This window comes from Piliocolobus tephrosceles, chromosome 17 (genome assembly GCF_002776525.5).
Source record: "Piliocolobus tephrosceles isolate RC106 chromosome 17, ASM277652v3, whole genome shotgun sequence".
Lineage (NCBI taxonomy): Eukaryota > Metazoa > Chordata > Mammalia > Primates > Cercopithecidae > Piliocolobus > Piliocolobus tephrosceles.
Window position 1 is genome coordinate 52,411,032 of NC_045450.1, and position 18,611 is coordinate 52,429,642.

General features: G+C 44.0%; 1 protein-coding gene across 3 annotated transcripts in view; it reads left to right on the forward strand.

Moving 5' to 3' along the window:
• Positions 1 to 18,611, forward strand: part of CTCF (CCCTC-binding factor) — a 79,750-nt gene that overhangs the window by 43,523 nt on the left and 17,616 nt on the right. For all 3 annotated transcript variants that reach the window (XM_023210177.3, XM_023210176.3, XM_023210175.2), the window contains 5 exons: positions 3,715 to 4,504; positions 4,839 to 5,009; positions 9,911 to 10,044; positions 14,486 to 14,606; positions 15,241 to 15,390. In XM_023210177.3, the coding sequence (XP_023065945.1) occupies positions 3,724 to 4,504; positions 4,839 to 5,009; positions 9,911 to 10,044; positions 14,486 to 14,606; positions 15,241 to 15,390 (1,357 nt within the window). In that variant the 5' untranslated portion in view covers positions 3,715 to 3,723. The remainder of the gene's footprint in view (positions 1 to 3,714; positions 4,505 to 4,838; positions 5,010 to 9,910; positions 10,045 to 14,485; positions 14,607 to 15,240; positions 15,391 to 18,611) is intronic.

An 18,611-nucleotide genomic window follows, 5' to 3' on the forward strand; every position in this document is an offset into this window, starting at 1 on the left:
GGTTCACAACATTCTCCTGCCTCAGCCTCCTGAATATCTGGGACTACAGGCGCCCAACACCATGCCCAGCTAATTTTTGTGTTTTTCATGGAGACGGGGTTTCGCCATGTTAGCCAGGATGGTCTCGATCTCCTGACCTCATGATCCACCTGCCTTGGCTTCCCAAAGTGCTGGGTTTACAGGCGTGAGCCACCGCGCCCAGCCAACAATTTTTGAAATTGATTAAACCTTGAAATGATATTTTGGACCTACCGGGTTAAGCAAAATAGATTACTAAAATTAATTTCACCTGGATTTTTTAACTTTTTAATATGAAATTTTTTTACTTAAAATTGCATGTAATGTGGCTTATGTTTGTGGCTTGCATTATATTTCTATTGAATAGTGCCAGCATAGAGAATTTCTATCCTAAACGTAATCTGTCTGAACAGTACTGAGTATATAAAATTAATTATAGTTAAGATCATGCTTAGTCTTTTACAATCAGAGGTATAAATGAGATCTTATAATAAAAATGCTAGCACTTTGCTCATTTTTAATTTATAGGCAAATTATAAAGCGTTCTACAAATGTTCTTTGATCCCCACCTTCTGCAGTAACATTTTTTTGTATTTGTCCCCACTGTCATGAACAGCATAATAAGAGGCCTTTGCATTGGATGTTGTATTTTTTTCTTGTTTGTTGAGAACAAGGGACTAATGAAAGAAAGAAGGTAGTGGCAGAATAAACCACCCTGGCAACTCAACAACCTCGGGAGTTTACCATGAGCCTTGTTTTTCCCTAGGCAGATGGTGGGGTTTGCTGAATCTGTCCAAAAATGTATGTTGCTTCAAGCCTGGCTTTTGCCCTTAAAGAGCTTTCACACCCAGCTGGGAAAATAGATCGTTTTGAGAAAATTTTAAGTGCTAAACTGTGTCTTTATTTTATCAGGAACACATTTGGAGCAAAGTAATGGCCACAAGAACCTCAGAAAGCTTTGTTGTGCCAAAGATGAGCTGGTGTTGAGAGGAGTGGATCAGACGTAAAGTACAGAGTGAAAACAGGGAGATGACAGTGGGAACTGTGTCTGGATGAAAAGACAGCTTAACTGAAGGGGAAAGTGCTAGAGGGCAAGACATAAATCTGAATAGGTTATCATAGTGTCAGGTGAGCCTGAAGGGCCTTGTGAGCCAGAAGGGTGGATAAGTGCATCAAGCAGTTTTTTGCAAAAATAGAGACACACCTTTTGAGGAAATTAAGTCCTGTTCTTTGTGAAATGAGTGAATCTTTACTTCTCTGCCCAGAAAGCGTAAGTGGTTTTCCTTTGCCAGCCATCTGAGGTATTTTGTTATTCAAGACTGTCCAAACTATGGGGGCAACCAGTACATCTTTCACCTGTCTTACTGCCCTCTCCTCTGTCCTGTGCTTTAAACTAGTTCTTTTTCTTACTCATAATTCCTACATGTATTTATTTTACCCAGAAATCCAAACCCTTCCCCTATAGAATACACCCTCTGCCCCCCACTGTCAAACTCTGCCTTTAAATGTCCCGCTCATGTTTCAGGGTTCCATTCAAATTCCACATTTATGAAGCATTTTTCTGTCACACCTAGTTATGTTACCTTTCTCCAGACCTGCCTAATTTTACCTTGAGCCATTGTACTACCTATTTTGTCCTTTATGTTAGACAGTAACTCCTAGAATGTAGGACCAGGCCTTGCCCATCTCTCTGTAGTCCTTGTACTGCCTCGCAGGTGGTCCTGGCGTAAGGAGTCTTCTCTGACTGCTAACGTGGATATAATACAATGTTAAGGTGCCTAGACAGAGAATTAGAGAAAAGTGTCAAAGTGTCTTTAATAGGAGTAACAAAAGCTTCGTTTGAACTGTATTCTTGGCCAAAAATACAAAACACTTTAATGTTTTGTTGTTGTTGTTGTTGTTGTTGTTGTTTTGAGATACAGTTTTCACTCTTATTGCCCAGGCTCCAGGCTGGAGTGCAGTGGCACTCAGCTCACTGCAATCTCCGCCTCCAGTGTTGAAGCAATTCTCCTGCCTCACTCAGCCTTCCAAGTAGCTGTAATTAGAGGCACACCCCACCACACCCAGCGATACATTTTGTTTTATTTTAATTATTATTAATTATTATTATTTTAATTATTATTATTTTTTTTTGAGACAGAGGCTCGCTCTTGAGCCCTGGGTGGCGGGAGTACAGTGGCCCAATCTCAGCTCACTGCAACCTCCACCTCCCAAGTTCAAGCAGTTCTCCTGCCGCAGTCTCCCGAGTAGCTGGGATTACAGGTGTGTGCCACCACACCTGGCTAATTTTTTTGTTTTTAATGAAAATGGGGTTTTATCATGTTGGCCAGGTTTGTCTCCATCTCCTGACTTCAAGTGATCTGCCAGCCTTGGCCTCCCAAAATGCTGGGATTACAGGCGTGAGCCACCACGCCCGGCTCCTATTTTACTCTTGTTTAGGTAATATCATTCACAAGGTTTTTGTTTTTTGTTTTTGAGACCAAGTCTCGCTCTGTCACCCAGGCTGGAGTGCAGGGGCACATTCTCAGCTTACTGCAACCGCCACCTCCAGGGTTCAAGTTCTTCTCGTGCCTCAGCCTCCGAAGTAGCTGGGATTACAGTTGCGCACTGCGCCGCCTGGCTAAATTTTTGTATTTTTAGTAGAGATGGGGTTTTGCTATGTTAGCCAGACTGGTTCTGAACGCCTGGCCTCAAGTGATCCACCAGCCTTGGCCTCCCAAAGTGCTGGGATTACAGGTGTGAGCCACCGTGCCCGGCCCATTCACAAGATTTAAGAGCCAAAAACTATGAATTGGCTGATGTGTTTTCTGTTTTCTATTATATATTCAATTCGGTTAGCATTTATTGAGTAGCCTGGGCACAGTGCTAAAGAGTAACAATCATGGCCGGGCATGGTGGCTCACACCTCTAATCCCGGCACTTTTGGAGGCCGAGGCAGGCAGATCACAAGGTCAGAAGTTCAAGACCAGCCTGGACAACATAGTGAAACCCCGTCTCTGCTAAAAATACAAAAAAAATTAGCCAGGTGTGGTGGTGGGCACCTGTAATCCCAGCTACTCGGGAGGCGGAGGCAGGAAAATCACTTAAACCTGGGAGGTGGAGGTTGCAGTGAGCTGAGATCATGCCATTATCCAGCCCAGGCAACAGTGCGAGACTCTGACTCAAAAAAAAAAAAAAAAAAGTAAAAACCGGCTGGGCGCAGTGGCTCACGCCTGTAATCACAGCACTTTGGGAGGCCGAGGCAGGTGGATCATGAAGTCAGGAGATCGAGGGCATCCTGGCTAACAGTGAAACCCCATCTGTACTAAAAATACAAAAAATTAGCCAGGCCCACCTGTAGTCCCAGCTACTCAGGAGGCTGAGGCAGAAGAATGGCGTGAACCCGGGAGGCGGAGCTTACAGTGAGCAGAGATCGCACCACTGCACTCCAGCCTGGGCGACAGAGGGAGACTCCATTTCAAAAAAAAACAAAAACAAAAACAAACCCACTTGTTAGATGTGGATCTTATCCTCAGGGAATTATAGGTAGTGTTTTTTTCTTTCATCAAGAGGCACATAATGTCTGTTGTGTCTTTTTCAATGTTAACAACCATTGATGCCTAATTCATTCACCAAAGGGTCTTTTTGTTTTAAAATGTATGTTTTTATTTAGGTTGCTTTGCTTTAAATAACAATCTGTGTTCTCCCTTAATAAAGGCAGGGGAAATGGAAGGTGAGGCGGTCGAAGCCATTGTGGAGGAGTCTGAAACTTTTATTAAAGGAAAGGAGAGAAAGACTTACCAGAGACGCCGGGAAGGGGGCCAGGAAGAAGATGCCTGCCACTTACCCCAGAACCAGACGGATGGGGGTGAGGTGGTCCAGGATGTCAACAGCAGTGTACAGATGGTAATGATGGAACAGCTGGACCCCACCCTTCTTCAGATGAAGACTGAAGTAATGGAGGGCACAGTGGCTCCAGAAGCGGAGGCTGCTGTGGACGATACCCAGATTATAACTTTACAGGTTGTAAATATGGAGGAACAGCCCATAAACATAGGAGAGCTTCAGCTTGTTCAAGTACCTGTTCCTGTGACTGTACCTGTTGCTACCACTTCCGTAGAAGAACTTCAGGGGGCTTATGAAAATGAAGTGTCTAAAGAGGGCCTTGCGGAAAGTGAACCCATGATATGCCACACCCTACCCTTGCCTGAAGGGTTTCAGGTGGTTAAAGTAGGGGCCAATGGAGAGGTGGAGACACTAGAACAAGGGGAACTTCCACCGCAGGAAGATCCTAGTTGGCAAAAAGACCCAGACTATCAGCCACCAGCCAAAAAAACAAAGAAAACCAAAAAGAGCAAACTGCGTTATACAGAGGAGGGCAAAGATGTAGATGTGTCTGTCTACGATTTTGAGGAAGAACAGCAGGAGGGTCTGCTATCAGAGGTTAATGCAGAGAAAGTGGTTGGTAATATGAAGCCTCCAAAGCCAACAAAAATTAAAAAGAAAGGTAAAACGAGTTTATCCATAGTGGTTTCATAAAACCATTTTGGGATAAGCACACGACACAGTGCATATGCAAGTTGTTTTATGTTAACCGTATTTGTAAAAGGTCATTATGTGGGTACAGTTCTTTAAAACCAGTCTAAAGTACGATTTTTTACAGATCGAATGCTCTGTTTTTAATCCCAAAGAAGAAGTAAATGTATTAATGATATGAGATAATTATGACTTATATTGGGTTTTGTTATTAAAAGCTAATAAAATATATTTGTAGAAATTTAAGATTAGGATTAATCTTAACACTTTGAAACTCTGCAGCAAGTGTTTTATTTTGCACATAGGTGTAAAGAAGACATTCCAGTGTGAGCTTTGCAGTTACACGTGTCCACGGCGTTCAAATTTGGATCGTCACATGAAAAGCCATACTGATGAGAGACCACACAAGTGCCATCTCTGTGGCAGGGCATTCAGAACAGTCACCCTCCTGAGGAATCACCTTAACACACACACAGGTGCTGGATAAGAATTTTGGGGGCTACAACAGCAAATGCTCAGACTTGGCTTTTTAGTATTCATTCAAGCTCACTCCAGTGGGAATTTAAAGGAAATTTTTATTATTTCTTATGATGCCCTTTTTGTAATCATGATTTCATTGTAAGCACTTGGACTTAGTTATTATAGACAAATGTAAAGAAAATTTAATGAAAAATAACAACACCCTGTCTCTTAAAAAAAAAAGTCTCTGGCAATAGATGCCTGGTATTCTGAGGAAGAACATTAGAAATAGAAGTGAAATCCCAGTGAAACCCCATCTCTACTAAAAATACAAAAAATTAGCTGGGTGTGGTGGCGGGTGCCTGTAGTCCCAGCTACTCAGGAGGCTGAGGCAGGAGAATGGCATGAACCCGGGAGGTGGAGCTTGCAGTGAGCTGAGATATCCCGCCCTGCACTCCAGCCTGGGCGACTGAGTCTCCATCTAAAAACAACAACAACAACAACAACAAATGGAAGTGAAATCCTACCTTTATTTCCAAAAAAAAAAAAAGCTGGGCAGAGCGGCTCATGCCTGTAATCCTAGGACTTTGGGAGGCTGAGGTAGGCAGATCACTTGAGATTAGAAGTTGGAGACCAGCCTGGCCAACATGACGAAACCCCATCCATCTCTACTAGCAATACATAAATTAACCAGGTGTGGTGGCAGGTGCCTGTAATCCCAGCTACTCAAGAGGCTCAGGCAGGAGAATCTCTTGAAAACTGGGAGGCAGATGTTGCAGTGAGCTAAGATAGTGCTACTGCACTCCAGCCTGGGTGACAGTGAGACACTGTCTCAAAAACACACCATAACGTTTTTTGTTTCTGGTTGTTTCAGGGTAAGTAATTCATAATTTTAGAATGGAAAAGTTAAGACACCATTCTGATAATTCAAACATCTATTTGAGCACCCTACTTACTTTAGTGTTCAGATATTCTGATATTAGCTTCATGTTGGCTATGGCCAGGTTCCATGAGGTCTAAAGTAGAGGGACTGTGTGTGCTAAACCTCCCTTTAAGCTCTCCTGGGCTGTTTGTTATTCCAGTGTAGGAACTTAGTTGCAAGTCTTCTCACGTGGTTTTTCATGCAGAATAACTTTCTTCTATCCATATTCTGTACTTCATTTCATATGATAACTCTTGTTTTTGTTTTTCAGGCTTCTAAAAATTTCTAATGACAACTTTTGTTTTAGATTTGTTTGTGCTGGTTGTCAGATGACCATGATCAAGTGGGTGTTAATCATAAACAGTATGCTGTACATTGGCACATTCTTCACTAATGTGACTGACTTTTAAACATCTCCATAATTTCTACTCAGACATTTGATAATATGTTTTATTTGATACTTTGAAGACACTAGGATGGGGCATATGACTACATAAAAGTAACTGGGTAATCCCAGCACTTTGGAAATCCGATTGGAGGTAGATCACTTGAGGCCAGGAGTTCTAGACCAGCCTGGCCAACATGGCAAAACCACCTCCGTACTAAAAATACAAAAAATCAGCTGGGTGTGGTGGCACACGCCGGTAAACCCAGCTACTTGGGTGGTTGAGGCAGGAAAATCACTTAAATGCGGGAAACAGAGGTTGCAGTAAGCCGAGATTGTGCCACTGCATCCCAACCTAGGTGATAGAGCAAGACTCTCACCAAAATCAATAAATAAATGGCCCTATGACAGGAGTTCCCAGGATGGGTGTGCCTTGATGTGGGCATTCTCTATCTAGTCTTACTTTGAAAGTAAGAGGTGCAGTCTGTCTGGTTACTCAGCAGATTTGGCAGGACTGATTCATATCAACAAAACCCACAAGAGCAGACAGGTGCCTACACCAAGTATACCTTTTCATGTTCCAGATGCAGTTGCATTGTATTCTAGGGGGCGCTGTTGCCTTTGTTATGATGCTGTAGCAGCCAGGCGCCATAGCTCTTGCCTGTAATCCCAGCACTTTGGGAGGCCGAGGTGGGTGGGATCACCTGAGGTCAGGAGTTCAAGACCAGCCTGGCCAACATGGCGAAACCCTGTCTCTACTAAAAATATAAAAAATTTAGCCAGGCGTGGTGGCGCATGCCTGTAGTCCCAGCTACTTGGAAGACTGGGGCAGGAGAATTGCTTAAATCCAGGAAGCAGAAATTGCAGTGAGTGGAGATCACACCATTGCACTCCAGCCCGGGTGACAGAGCGAGACTCCATCTCAAAAAATAAAAAGATGCTGTAGCAGTTGAAAGCTAACTTGGTGAGGATGAGCCTTGATGGCTGGGCATGGTGGCTCACCCCTTTAATCCCCGCACCTGGGGAGGCTGAGGCTGGTGGATGACTTGAGGTCAGGAGTAAACCCTGTCTCCACTAAAAATACAAAAATTAGCCAGGTGGCTGGGTGTGGTGGCTTACACCTGTAATTCCAGCACTTTGGGAGGCCGAGGCAGGCAGATCACCTGAGGTCAGGAGTTCAAGACCAGCCTGACCAACATGGGGAACCCGTCTCTACTAAAAATACAAAATTAGCTGGGCATGGTGGCACATGCCTGTAATCCCAGATACTCGGGAGGCTGAGGCAGAGTTGCTTGAACCCGGGAGGTGGAGGTTGCAGTGAGCTGAGATCATGCCATTGCACTCCATCCTGGGCAACAAGAGCAAAACTTGGTCTCAGAAAAAAAAGCCGGGCGTGGTGGCTCACGCCTGTAATCCCAGCACTTTGGGAGGCCGAGACGGGTGGATCACAAGGTCAGGAGATTGAGACCGTCCTGGCCATCATGGTGAAACCCTGTCTCTACTAAAAATACAAAAAAAAAAGCCAGGTATGGTGGTACGTATCTGTAGTCCTAGCTACTGAGGAGGCTGAGGCAAGAGAATTGCTTCAACCTGGAAGGTAGAGGTTGCAGTGAGCCAAAATCATGCTACTGCACTACAACTGAGGTGACAGAGCAAGAGACTCCGTCCCACAAAAAGGAAAAAAGAGGATGGGCCTTGAGTGAAGGAATGTAGATGGTCATGTGGCACAGCCTAATGGAAATCCCTGCTCTACAGCAATGTCCACTTCTTTGCTAATTGCCATGCTTATGTCTGCCAGAGGCAGGCCTCTTTCTCCCCTGGATAGTACTAGGTAAACACCAACATTTATTTTTTAGCTTACTTTTTTCTAAAAGAAGACCAGGCATGGTGGCTCACACCTGTAATCTCAGCACTTTGTGAGACCGAGGCCGGAGGATAGCTTGACTGCAGGAGTTTGAGACAAGCCTGGGCAACGTGGCAAGACTCCATCTCTACAAAATAGAAAAAATTAGCCAGGCATGGTGGTGCAATCCTGTAGTCTCAGCTACTGGAGAGGTTGAAGTAGGAGGATCACTTGAGCCTGGGAAGTCATGGCTGCAGTGAGGCTTGATCCTATCACTGCACTCCTGCTGGGCAACAGAGGAAGACCCTGGCTCAAAAACAAAAAAGGAAAAGAAAATTGGATGCCACTTTTCTTCTCTTGTTAATTGTTTTACTTCTTATCCATACACCATACTCTACACTTTTCACAGGAAGAACTCTGTGCTTTACCATTAGATCCATGGTGGTTCTAAAGAATCAAATTGAATGAAGAAATGAACATTCCTTGGAATTGCTTAGTTTTTATTATACTCCAATCACTCTTCCTCTCCACCATTCTCTTCATTCTCAAAGAATAATTTCTGCAGATGGCTGGTTCTATTCATTACATTGTGGCTCTTCCTAATTGTATTCTCAAAGGCAGACTTCTTTTGGTTTTAGTGTTTGGTATTACCTTGCTGTCACCCCTTACCTGCTGCCCACAATTACAGATGGTCACTAGTCTCTGAAACTGGCACTACATTGTGCTATCAGTTTTGTCTCTAGGATTCCTTCAGTGAAAGACAAGAAATGTAGAGAGTATATTATTCATAAATGTTTTATATTGGATGAATTGACATTCAGAATGATCACAGCATATTAGACGGGTGCTTGAAAATCATTTGTTTAAATCACATAAAAGGCAATACTATGTAAAGCCTATAATAAGCCTGTGAAATTCCTTATCAAGAGAGACAAATATAGAAAACAAGCTATATGCTTGTGGTTTTTTGTTTTTGTTTTTGTTTTGAGACAGAGTCTCGCTCTGTTGCCCAGGCTGGAGTGCAGTGGTGCAATCTCGGCTCACTGCAAGCTCCGCCTCCCGGGTTCACACCATTCTCCTGCCTCAGCCTCCCAAGTAGGTGGGACTACAGGCCCCTGCCACCACGCCCGGTTAATTTTTTGTATTTTTAGTAGAGACGGGGTTTCACCGGGTTAGCCAGGATGGTCTCAATCTCCTGACCTCGTGATCTGCCCGCCTCGGCCTCCCAAAGTGCTGGGATTACAGGCGTGAGCCACCACGCCCGGCCATGCTTGTGTTTTTAAAAGAAAGTTTCAGAATATGGACAGCCCCATGGCCCTATATTTATAGTCATAATACAGCGAGATTTGAGAGACGGGATCTTGCCATGTTACCCAGGCTGGTCTGAAACTCTTAGCCTCCCAGAGTTCTGGGATTAGAGGCCTGAGCCACCAAGACCGGTCTCTATTAACTTTTAATCCATAATGACCAGGATATTCACAAAATAGGAGTAAGAAGGTTTTTATTATGTTAAAAGGCAGCAGATTCAGATGGGTAATTAAAAGAAACTAAATGTTTGGCACGTGTTACAATATCCCGGCGTTAGTATTATAAATTCATCCAGGCCCTCCCATAGTTTTTGGAGCTCACTTTTGGATCTACTTACAAGCTACTGCAATTGATGGGATGACTAGGGTTCAGTCTCACAGCAGTTCTATGCCACACATTGATATCTGTCATTAACTGTGCCCTTGATCTTGCTCTTCCTGTTATTCCATCCTTTCTCTAGGTACTCGTCCTCACAAGTGCCCAGACTGCGACATGGCCTTTGTGACCAGTGGAGAATTGGTTCGGCATCGTCGTTACAAACACACCCACGAGAAGCCATTCAAGTGTTCCATGTGCGATTACGCCAGTGTAGAAGTGAGTGTTCAGCTTTTTGTTGATATCTCACTTAGGCAGGCCATGATGTATTTCTGTACAAAGCTATAATCTACCCAAACTGACTTAAGATGAGGTAGAAAAATGTTAGTAAATTATTGGCTGGGCGCGGTGGCTCAAGCCTGTAATCCCAGCACTTTGGGAGGCCGAGGCAGGTGGACCACGAGGTCAGGAGATGAGACCATCCTGGCTAACACAGTGAAACCCCGTCTCTACTAAAAATACAAAAAAATTATCCGGGCGTGGTGGCGGGTGCCTGTAGTCCCAGCTACTCGGGAGGCTGAAGCAGGAGAATGGCGTGAACCCAGCAGGCGGAGCTTGCAGTGAGCCGAGATTGCCACTACACTCCAGCCTGGGCAACAGAGCAAGACTCCGTCTCAAAAAAAAAAAAAAAGAAAAATGTTAGCAAATTATTAATATTCTCACACAACACCCCTCCCCGAAAAAAACATAATTATGAGTGTGAAAGATATATCTGTTAAAAAGAGTACCAGTATCTGGCCGTGTGTGGTGGCTCACGCCTATAATCCCAGCACTTTGGGAGGCCAAGGCGGGCGGATCACCTGTGTTTGGGAGTTCGAGACCAGCCTGACCAACATGGAGAAACCCCATCTCTACTAAAAAATAAAAAATTTAGGCCAGGCACGGTGGCTTACGCCTGTAATCCCAGCACTTTGGGAGGCCGAGACGGGCGGATCACAAGGTCAGGAGATCGAGACCATCCTGGCTAACATGGTGAAACCCCGTCTCTACTAAAAAATACAAAAAAAAAACCAGCCCGGCGAGGTGGCAGGTGCCTGTAGTCCCAGCTACTTGGGAGGCTGAGGCAGGAGAATGGCGTGAACCCGGGAGGCGGAGCTTGCAGTGAGCCGAGATCGCACCACTGCACTCCAGCCTGGGCAACAGAGCGAGACTCTGTCTCAAAAAAAAAAAAAAATGGTAGGTTTAGGCCGGGCGCTGTGGCTCATGCCTGTAATCCCAGCACTTTGGGAGGCTGAGGTGGGCAGATCACGAGGTCAGGAGATCAAGACCATCCTGGCTAACACGGTGAAACCCCGTCTCGACTAAAAATACAAAAAATTCGCCAGGCATGGTGGCAGGCGCCTGTAGTCCCAGCTACTTGGGAGGCTGAGGCAGGAGAATGGCGTGAACCCGGGAGGTGGAGCTTGCAGTGAGCTGAAATCACGCCACTGTACTCCAGCCTGGGCAACAGAGCAAGACTCCATCTCAAAAAAAAAAAAAAAAAAAGCTAGGTTTATCAATTTTATTATTTGAAGCTACACTGTTACCAAACTGGGTTAGAAAACTACCAAAAAGAAAACTTATCCTCAGAGAAACACAAATTTTAAATGAAATTATTAGCCAGTGAGCCAACCTAATTTAGTAATACGTTCTAAAATATAAGTGATACTGAATATATCTGAAACACAATGATAGTTTATCATTGGGAAATTACTGATGCATATTACATTGAAGGATTGAAGAAAAACCATATTATTTCTGTAGATGGGAGGGGGTGCTAAAATTCAGTAATCGTTAATTACTGTTTAATGTCCTAGCAAGTTAAGTATAGGAGAAAATTTCTTTAATGTGTTTAGTCTGGGCGTGGTGGCTTAACGCCTGTAATCCCAGCACTTTGGGAGGTTGAGGTGGGCAGATCACCTGAGGTCAGGAGTTGACCAGCCTGGCCAACATGGTGAAACCCCATCTCTACTAAAAATACAGAAATTAGCTGGGCATGGTGGAATGCGCCTGTAGTCTCAGCTACTCGGGAGGCTGAGGCAGGAGAATCATTTGAACCTGGGAGGTGTAGGTTTCATCGAGGCAGGATCACTCCACTGAACTCCAGCCTGGGTGACGAGTGAGACTGCCTCAAAAAGAAAAAAAAGCATATATATACCAGAAATGTATAATAAACTCATCCTAATTAATTCTGAAACATTGAAACTATTTCCACTAAATTCTGGAATGTGACAAGATACTCAATGTTACTGTTTCAGCATTGTACTGGAAATCCTAGCTAATAGAATAAAGTAAGAAATGAATTATTAATGGAAAGCTAAAACTGTTATTTCTTGCAGAGAGATTTGCTTACAGAGAAAATCTAAGAGTATCAGAACAAAAACTTAGAGCGGTAAGATTTCAGTTCACTGACCAGATATAAGATAAGCATACAGAAATCAGTAACTTCTGTAGTGATAGGAAAGTGTGAAATGGATTCCAATAGTAATAAAATAACTTAGGGATAAACTGAACAACAAAAAACAGTATCTGGCTGGGCATGATGGCTCACGCCTGTAATCCCAGCACTTTGGGAGGCCGAGGCGGGCGGATCATTAGGTCAGGAGATGGAGACCATCCAGGCTAATACAAACAAAATACAAAAAATTAGCCAGGCGTGGTGGCGGGCACCTGTAGTCCCAGTTACTTAGGAGGCTGAGGCAGGAGAATGGGGTAAACCCGGGAGGCGGAGCTTGCAGTGAGCCGAGGTCGTGCCACTGACCTCCAGCCTGGGCAACAGAGTGAGACTCCGTCTCAAAAACAACAACAACAATATCTATGAAATCTACATGAAGAAAACCTCAAGCTTTTCCAAAGGACATGAATAAATGAAGAAACATTACAAGTTGATTCTAACTTTCAGCTGGAAGAATAAATGTGAATGGCTAAGAAAAATTTGAAAATAGAATGAGGGGCTTATGTAATTGTATTTTGTAAAACTGTAGTAAATGAAACCAGGGTGATATTGCAGCAGGAATAGATAGCTCATTGGAACAGAGTGGGTTCTGGTACATACGAGTTAACAGGTTAAATAGGGAAATCTTGAAGGAAGAGAATTAGTAATGCTGTTAGGATAGTTATCGACTTATGTGTTGAAAACTTGGTGCATAACACTTATGACTGGGGCCGGGCACGGTAGCTCACCCCTATAATCCCAGCACTTTGGCAAACCAAGGCGGGTTGGTCACCTGAGATCAGGAGTTTGAGACCAGCCTGACCAACATAGTGAAACCCCATCTCTACTAAAAATACAAAAGTTAGCCAGGCGTGGTGGTGTGCGCCTGTAGGCTCAGCTACTTGGGAGGCCAAGGCAGGAGAATTGCTTGACTCTGGGAGGTGGAGGTTGCAGTGACCCACAGTTGTGACAGTGCACTCCAGTCTGGGCAACAGAGCGAGATTTCATCTCAAAAGAGAAACCAACGACACTTAAGAGTGCAGTGTTTGTTTTTGTTTGTTTTTTACTTAAAATTGGGAAACTTTTTAAATTTTTCAAAACAAACATTGAAACATTAGTGAATGTTCAAAGCGCTTTTTGGGGTAGGGGGTGCGTGGGGGACAGGGTCTCTTACTCTGTCGCCCAGGCTGGAGTGCAGTGGCGTGATCATGGCTCACTGTAGCCTTAAACTACTGGGCTCAGGTGATCCTCCCACTTTAGCTGCTCCTCATGTAGCTGGGACTACAGGCATGTACCACCACACCCATCTAATTTTTGTATTTTTTGTAGAGACAGGGTTTTGCCATGTTGCCCAGGCTGGTCTCGAACTCCTCACCTCAAGCGATCCGCATGCCTTGGCCTGCCAAAGTGCTGGGATTACAGGTGTGAGCCACCGCGCCCTGCCCTCAAAGCACTTCGTAGAATCAAGTTTGAAAGTCACTGTTCTAGTATAAGGTATCCTGCAGGGGACTAAAGGATGGATAATGGTGAGGATGATAGATGAGAGGCCCTTCGAGCCTGGCCTGTCTAGGAAACGCAAATGATAGGAAAAGAGGATGAGTGGAATTAAAACATGTATTCAGTAACTCAGGATTTGGAACAAATTGATCTGTAAATAGGCATGGATTAGTTTTAAACTATAATGGAAAATTTCAAACATGTAGAAGTAAAGATTGTAGTACATCCTCATGTGCCTACCAACCAGCTTAAACAGTTACTAGTCATGTGCAATCTTTTTTTTTGAGACAGTTTCGCTCTTGTTGCGCAGGTTGGAGTGTAATGGCATGATCTTGGGTCACTGCGACCTCCACCTTCTGGGTTCAAGAGATTCTCCAACCTCAGCCTTCCGAGTAGGTGTGTGCCACCATGCCTGGCTAATTTTTGTATTTTTAGTAGTTACGGGTTCTCAGCATGTTGGCCAGGCTGGTCTTGAACTCCTGACCTCAGATGATCCGCCCACCTTGGCCTCCCAAGTAATGACTAATCTTGACTCATCTACACCCGTATTTGTTTACCCACTTCTCTTAGATAATGATAAGGATTCAAGAAGCAAAGTTTACAAATAATGAAGAGAGAAGAAGGTTATCTTTTAGATGACTTCTGTATTCTGAATTTCAGTGCCCCAAAGCTAAGCTTTTGTGCCTAACCTACAGTGCTCATGTTACAGTCTGTGTTAACAGAAGTTAAAGTTTTGTTTTCGTATTTCAGGTCAGCAAATTAAAACGTCACATTCGCTCTCATACTGGAGAGCGTCCGTTTCAGTGCAGTTTGTGCAGTTATGCCAGCAGGGACACATACAAGCTGAAAAGGCACATGAGAACCCATTCAGGTAGGACTTCTTCACTCTTTACTGTATTAATGAGCTTCTTTTCAGTGAATCCCGTGGGACCCTGTGGACCACTGTGTGCCCCCATTGTTTATGCAAATGGAAGACTGGCATGAAAATAGTATGGAATTGATTAATGCTTCTCTGGCATATCCTCTGAGTTCATTGTTCGGAGAATACATTAGAAAATAGTACCTTTTGTTTTGTTCAACTTGAATCTGCCTATACCAAGAAAATAATACTTTTTAAGGGAGAAATTAAGTTAAAATGGACAGATTTTAATTTTGAAAGTCTGGGTGGATTTCCTAACCCACCTCACTCAGTTTTCCTGGATATTGTCTTTTCCTAAAAAGAAAAACTTGTGGGTTCTCCATTCAGTTTCCACCAAAGGTAAGCATTGCTGTAATGTGGAGGATTCCAGAGCAGAGCTGGACAGAGCAGAGGTGGCCAGTAGCAGTTTAGGACTTGGCCATGTCTGAAGATAGACATGATCTGGGCACTGGGACTGAGCCTCAGCCTTCCTGAGACCTGTAGATTCTCTGTGGTGTAGTATATCTGCCACCTGAGTTACCCTCCAATTAAATTACAGTATTTATTCATTTCATTTAATGTGTTCAATTCTGTATTTTCTTTAAAGGGGAAAAGCCTTATGAATGTTATATTTGTCATGCTCGGTTTACCCAAAGTGGTACCATGAAGATGCACATTTTACAGAAGCACACAGAAAATGTGGCCAAATTTCACTGTCCCCACTGTGACACAGTCATAGCCCGAAAAAGTGATTTGGGTAAGTAGATCAGTGACAAGTGAAAAAAATATTTTGAAGGATTTATATTTCAAAATACGGGGATCATAAATAACTTCACCTTCTGACTCTCATACATTTTATGTATAGGAATGGCCTGTCACTTAGTAAAAGCCATTGCTTAGCTGCTTTTTTTTTTTTTTTCCTATTTCTTCTTTTTCTTACTTTAGTCAGGCCGCAAGATTCTGTCCTGAATGAAACTCATCTGTAAATTAATGGGAGCTGTGATGGGAGGAAACAGAGTACACCTTTAATTAGTAGCCCTCCTTCCCCAAATAGGAAAGTAACATAGTGTGATTCAAACTCAGGTCATTCTATTGTATTTTTTTGAGAACATCTGTACTTTAAGTAATGGGACTGTTTTATTGGTTTAGTGGCAACTGTTTTTCTGTGCATAAACTAGAGTTTACATAGATATGGAGTTTATTAATATTTAGTGTAGGCCGGCATGGTGGCTCACGCCTGTAATCCCAGCACTTTGGGAAGCCAAGGCAGGTGGATCACAAGGTCAGGAGATCGAGAACATCCTGGCTAACACGGTGAAACCCCGTCTCTACTAAAAATACAAAAAATTAGTGGGCATGGTGGTGGGCATCTCTAATCCCAGCTACTCGGGAGAGTGAGGCAGGAGAATGGTGTGAACTCGGGGGACGGAGCTTGCAGTGAGCCGAGATCGCACCACTACACTCTAGCCTGGGCAACAGGGCGAGACTCTGTCTCAAAAAAAAAAAAAAAAAAAAACACATTTAGTGTAACTCATACAGAAAGATAGTCACTTGGATTGCCTGCTGTGTTTTTTTATTCAAAGCAGAAATAAATATTGCCCATTGTTTTACTTTTTTGCTCATTGAATTTCACAACAACCATATGAAGTAATGAAGGCTCATCTTACTCTGATTTGATAGGTGATAAGCCTAAGACTCAGAGAGCTATCTTTACCAAAGCTTTGCAACACAGCTTCTGGGTGGCAAAACCAAGCTAACTTCTCTTGAGTCTGCCCCAGCTCCTTCTCACACTAGGGTGTATATTAGTACCCAGGCCATAGCAGCAGCTTGTCCCTCCCCAGCATAAACATGGCCTGTCTGTCTGCAGCAGTGATTTTACTCAAAAGAGTTTTGAAGAAACTGTATGCAATTTATCTGGTGTCTTAACACTGGTTTTTTTTTTTTTTTTTTTTGATACGGAATCTCACTCTGTCGCACAGTCTGTAGTGCACTGGCACGATCTCGGCTCACTGAAACGTCCACCTCCCTGGTTCAAGCGATTCTTCTGCCTCAGTCTCCTGAGTAGCTAGGACTACAGGCATGTACTTCCATGCTCAACTAATTTTTGTGTTTTTGGTAGAGATGAGGTTTTACCATATTGGCCAGGCTGGTCTCGAATTCCTGACCTCATGATCTGCCTGCCTCAGCCTCCCAAAGTGCTGGGATTATAGACATGAGCCACTGCACCCTGCCATCTTAATACTTTTTAAAATTTATTTTTATTGGGGCTGGGCACGGTGGCTCATGCCTGTAGTCCCAGCACTTTGGGAGCCCGAGGTGGGCAGATCACCTGAGATGAGGAGTTTCAAGACCAACCTGGCCAACATGGTGAAACCTCGTCTCTACAAAAATACAAAAATTAGCCTGGCATGATGGTGGGTGTCTGATCCCAGCTACTCAGGAGGCTGAGGTGGGAGAATCTCTTGAACCTGGGAGGCGGAGGTTGCGGTGAACCGAGATTGTGCCATTGCACACCAGCCTGGGCGACAGAGACTCTGTCTCCAAAAAAAAAAAAAAAAATTACTTGTATTTTTGTATTGCTATGTAATAGTTCTGTTAAAACTTTTTTATATAGCCAGGCGTGGTGGCTTACGCCTGTAATCCCAGCACTTTGGAAAGCCAAGGTGGGCGGATCATGAGGTCAGGAGATTGAGACCATCCTGGCTAACACGGTAAAACCCCGTCTCAACTAAAAATACAAAAAATTAGCCAGGCGTGGTGGCTGGTCGCACGTGCCTGTAGTCCCAGCTAGTTGGGAGGCTCAGGCAGGAGAATCGCTTGAACCTGGGAGGCAGAGGTTGCGGTGAGCTGAAATCGCACCCCTGCACTCCAGCCTGGGCAGCACAGCAAGACTCCATCTCAAAAAGACAAACTTTTTAAAAATATAAATATATTAAGCAAAATGCAAATGTCATTTTATTTTTTTTATTTTCTTTGTTTGAGATGAGTCTCGTTCTGTCGCCCAGGCAGGAGTGCAGTGGCACAATCTTGGCTCACTGCAACCTCCACCTCCCGGGTTCAAGCGATTCATCTGCCTCAGCCTCCCAAGTAACTGGGATTGTAGGCTCGCACCACCATGCCCAGCTAATTTTGTATTTTTAGTAGAGATAGGGTTTCACCATGTTGGCTAGGCTGGTCATGAACTCCTGACCTCAAGTGATCCACCCACCTCAGTCTCCCAAAGTGCTGGCCTTATAGGCTTGAGCCAACGTCACATATATTTTGAAGATGAAACCATGAGCTTGAAGTAAACGGCTTTGGGCTCCACGTAAGACCCATAAGTCATACATTCATTCTGGTCGACCATTAAGAGTTTTGTGTTAGAAATTAAATCTTTCAGGCCAGGCGTGGTGACTCACTCCTGTAATCCCATTACTTTGGGAGGCTGAGGTGAGCAGATCACGAGAGTAGTAGCCTGGCCAACATGGTGAAACTCTTGTCTTTTACTAAAGAAATACCAGAATTAGTTGGGCATGGTGGCAAGTGCCTGTAATCCCAGCCACTCAGGAGACCAAGGCAGAAGAATCGCGTGAACCCGGGAGGTGGAGGTTGCAGTGAGTAAGATCGTGCCACTGCACCCCAGCCTAGGCAATAGAGCGAGACTGTCTCAAAAAAAAAAAATTAACCAGATGTGGTGGTGCACACCTATAGTCCCAGCTATTTGGGAGGCTGAGGCAGGAGAATCGCTTGAATCTGGGAAGCGGAGGTTGCAGTGAGCCGAGATCTTGCCACTGCACTCCAGCCTGAGTGACAGAGCGTGAGACTCTGTCTCAAAAAAAAGAAAAAAAAAGCCAATCCTAAAAAAGTTTGTATTTCCTCTTTGAAAACAGGTTAGATTTTACTCTCAAACAGGTAGCGAGTGAAAAGTGAGAGCCATCCTCTCCCTTACCTCGTATCTACTCCCAATAATTAGCTCTCTTTAAGTTTGGTGGGATATCA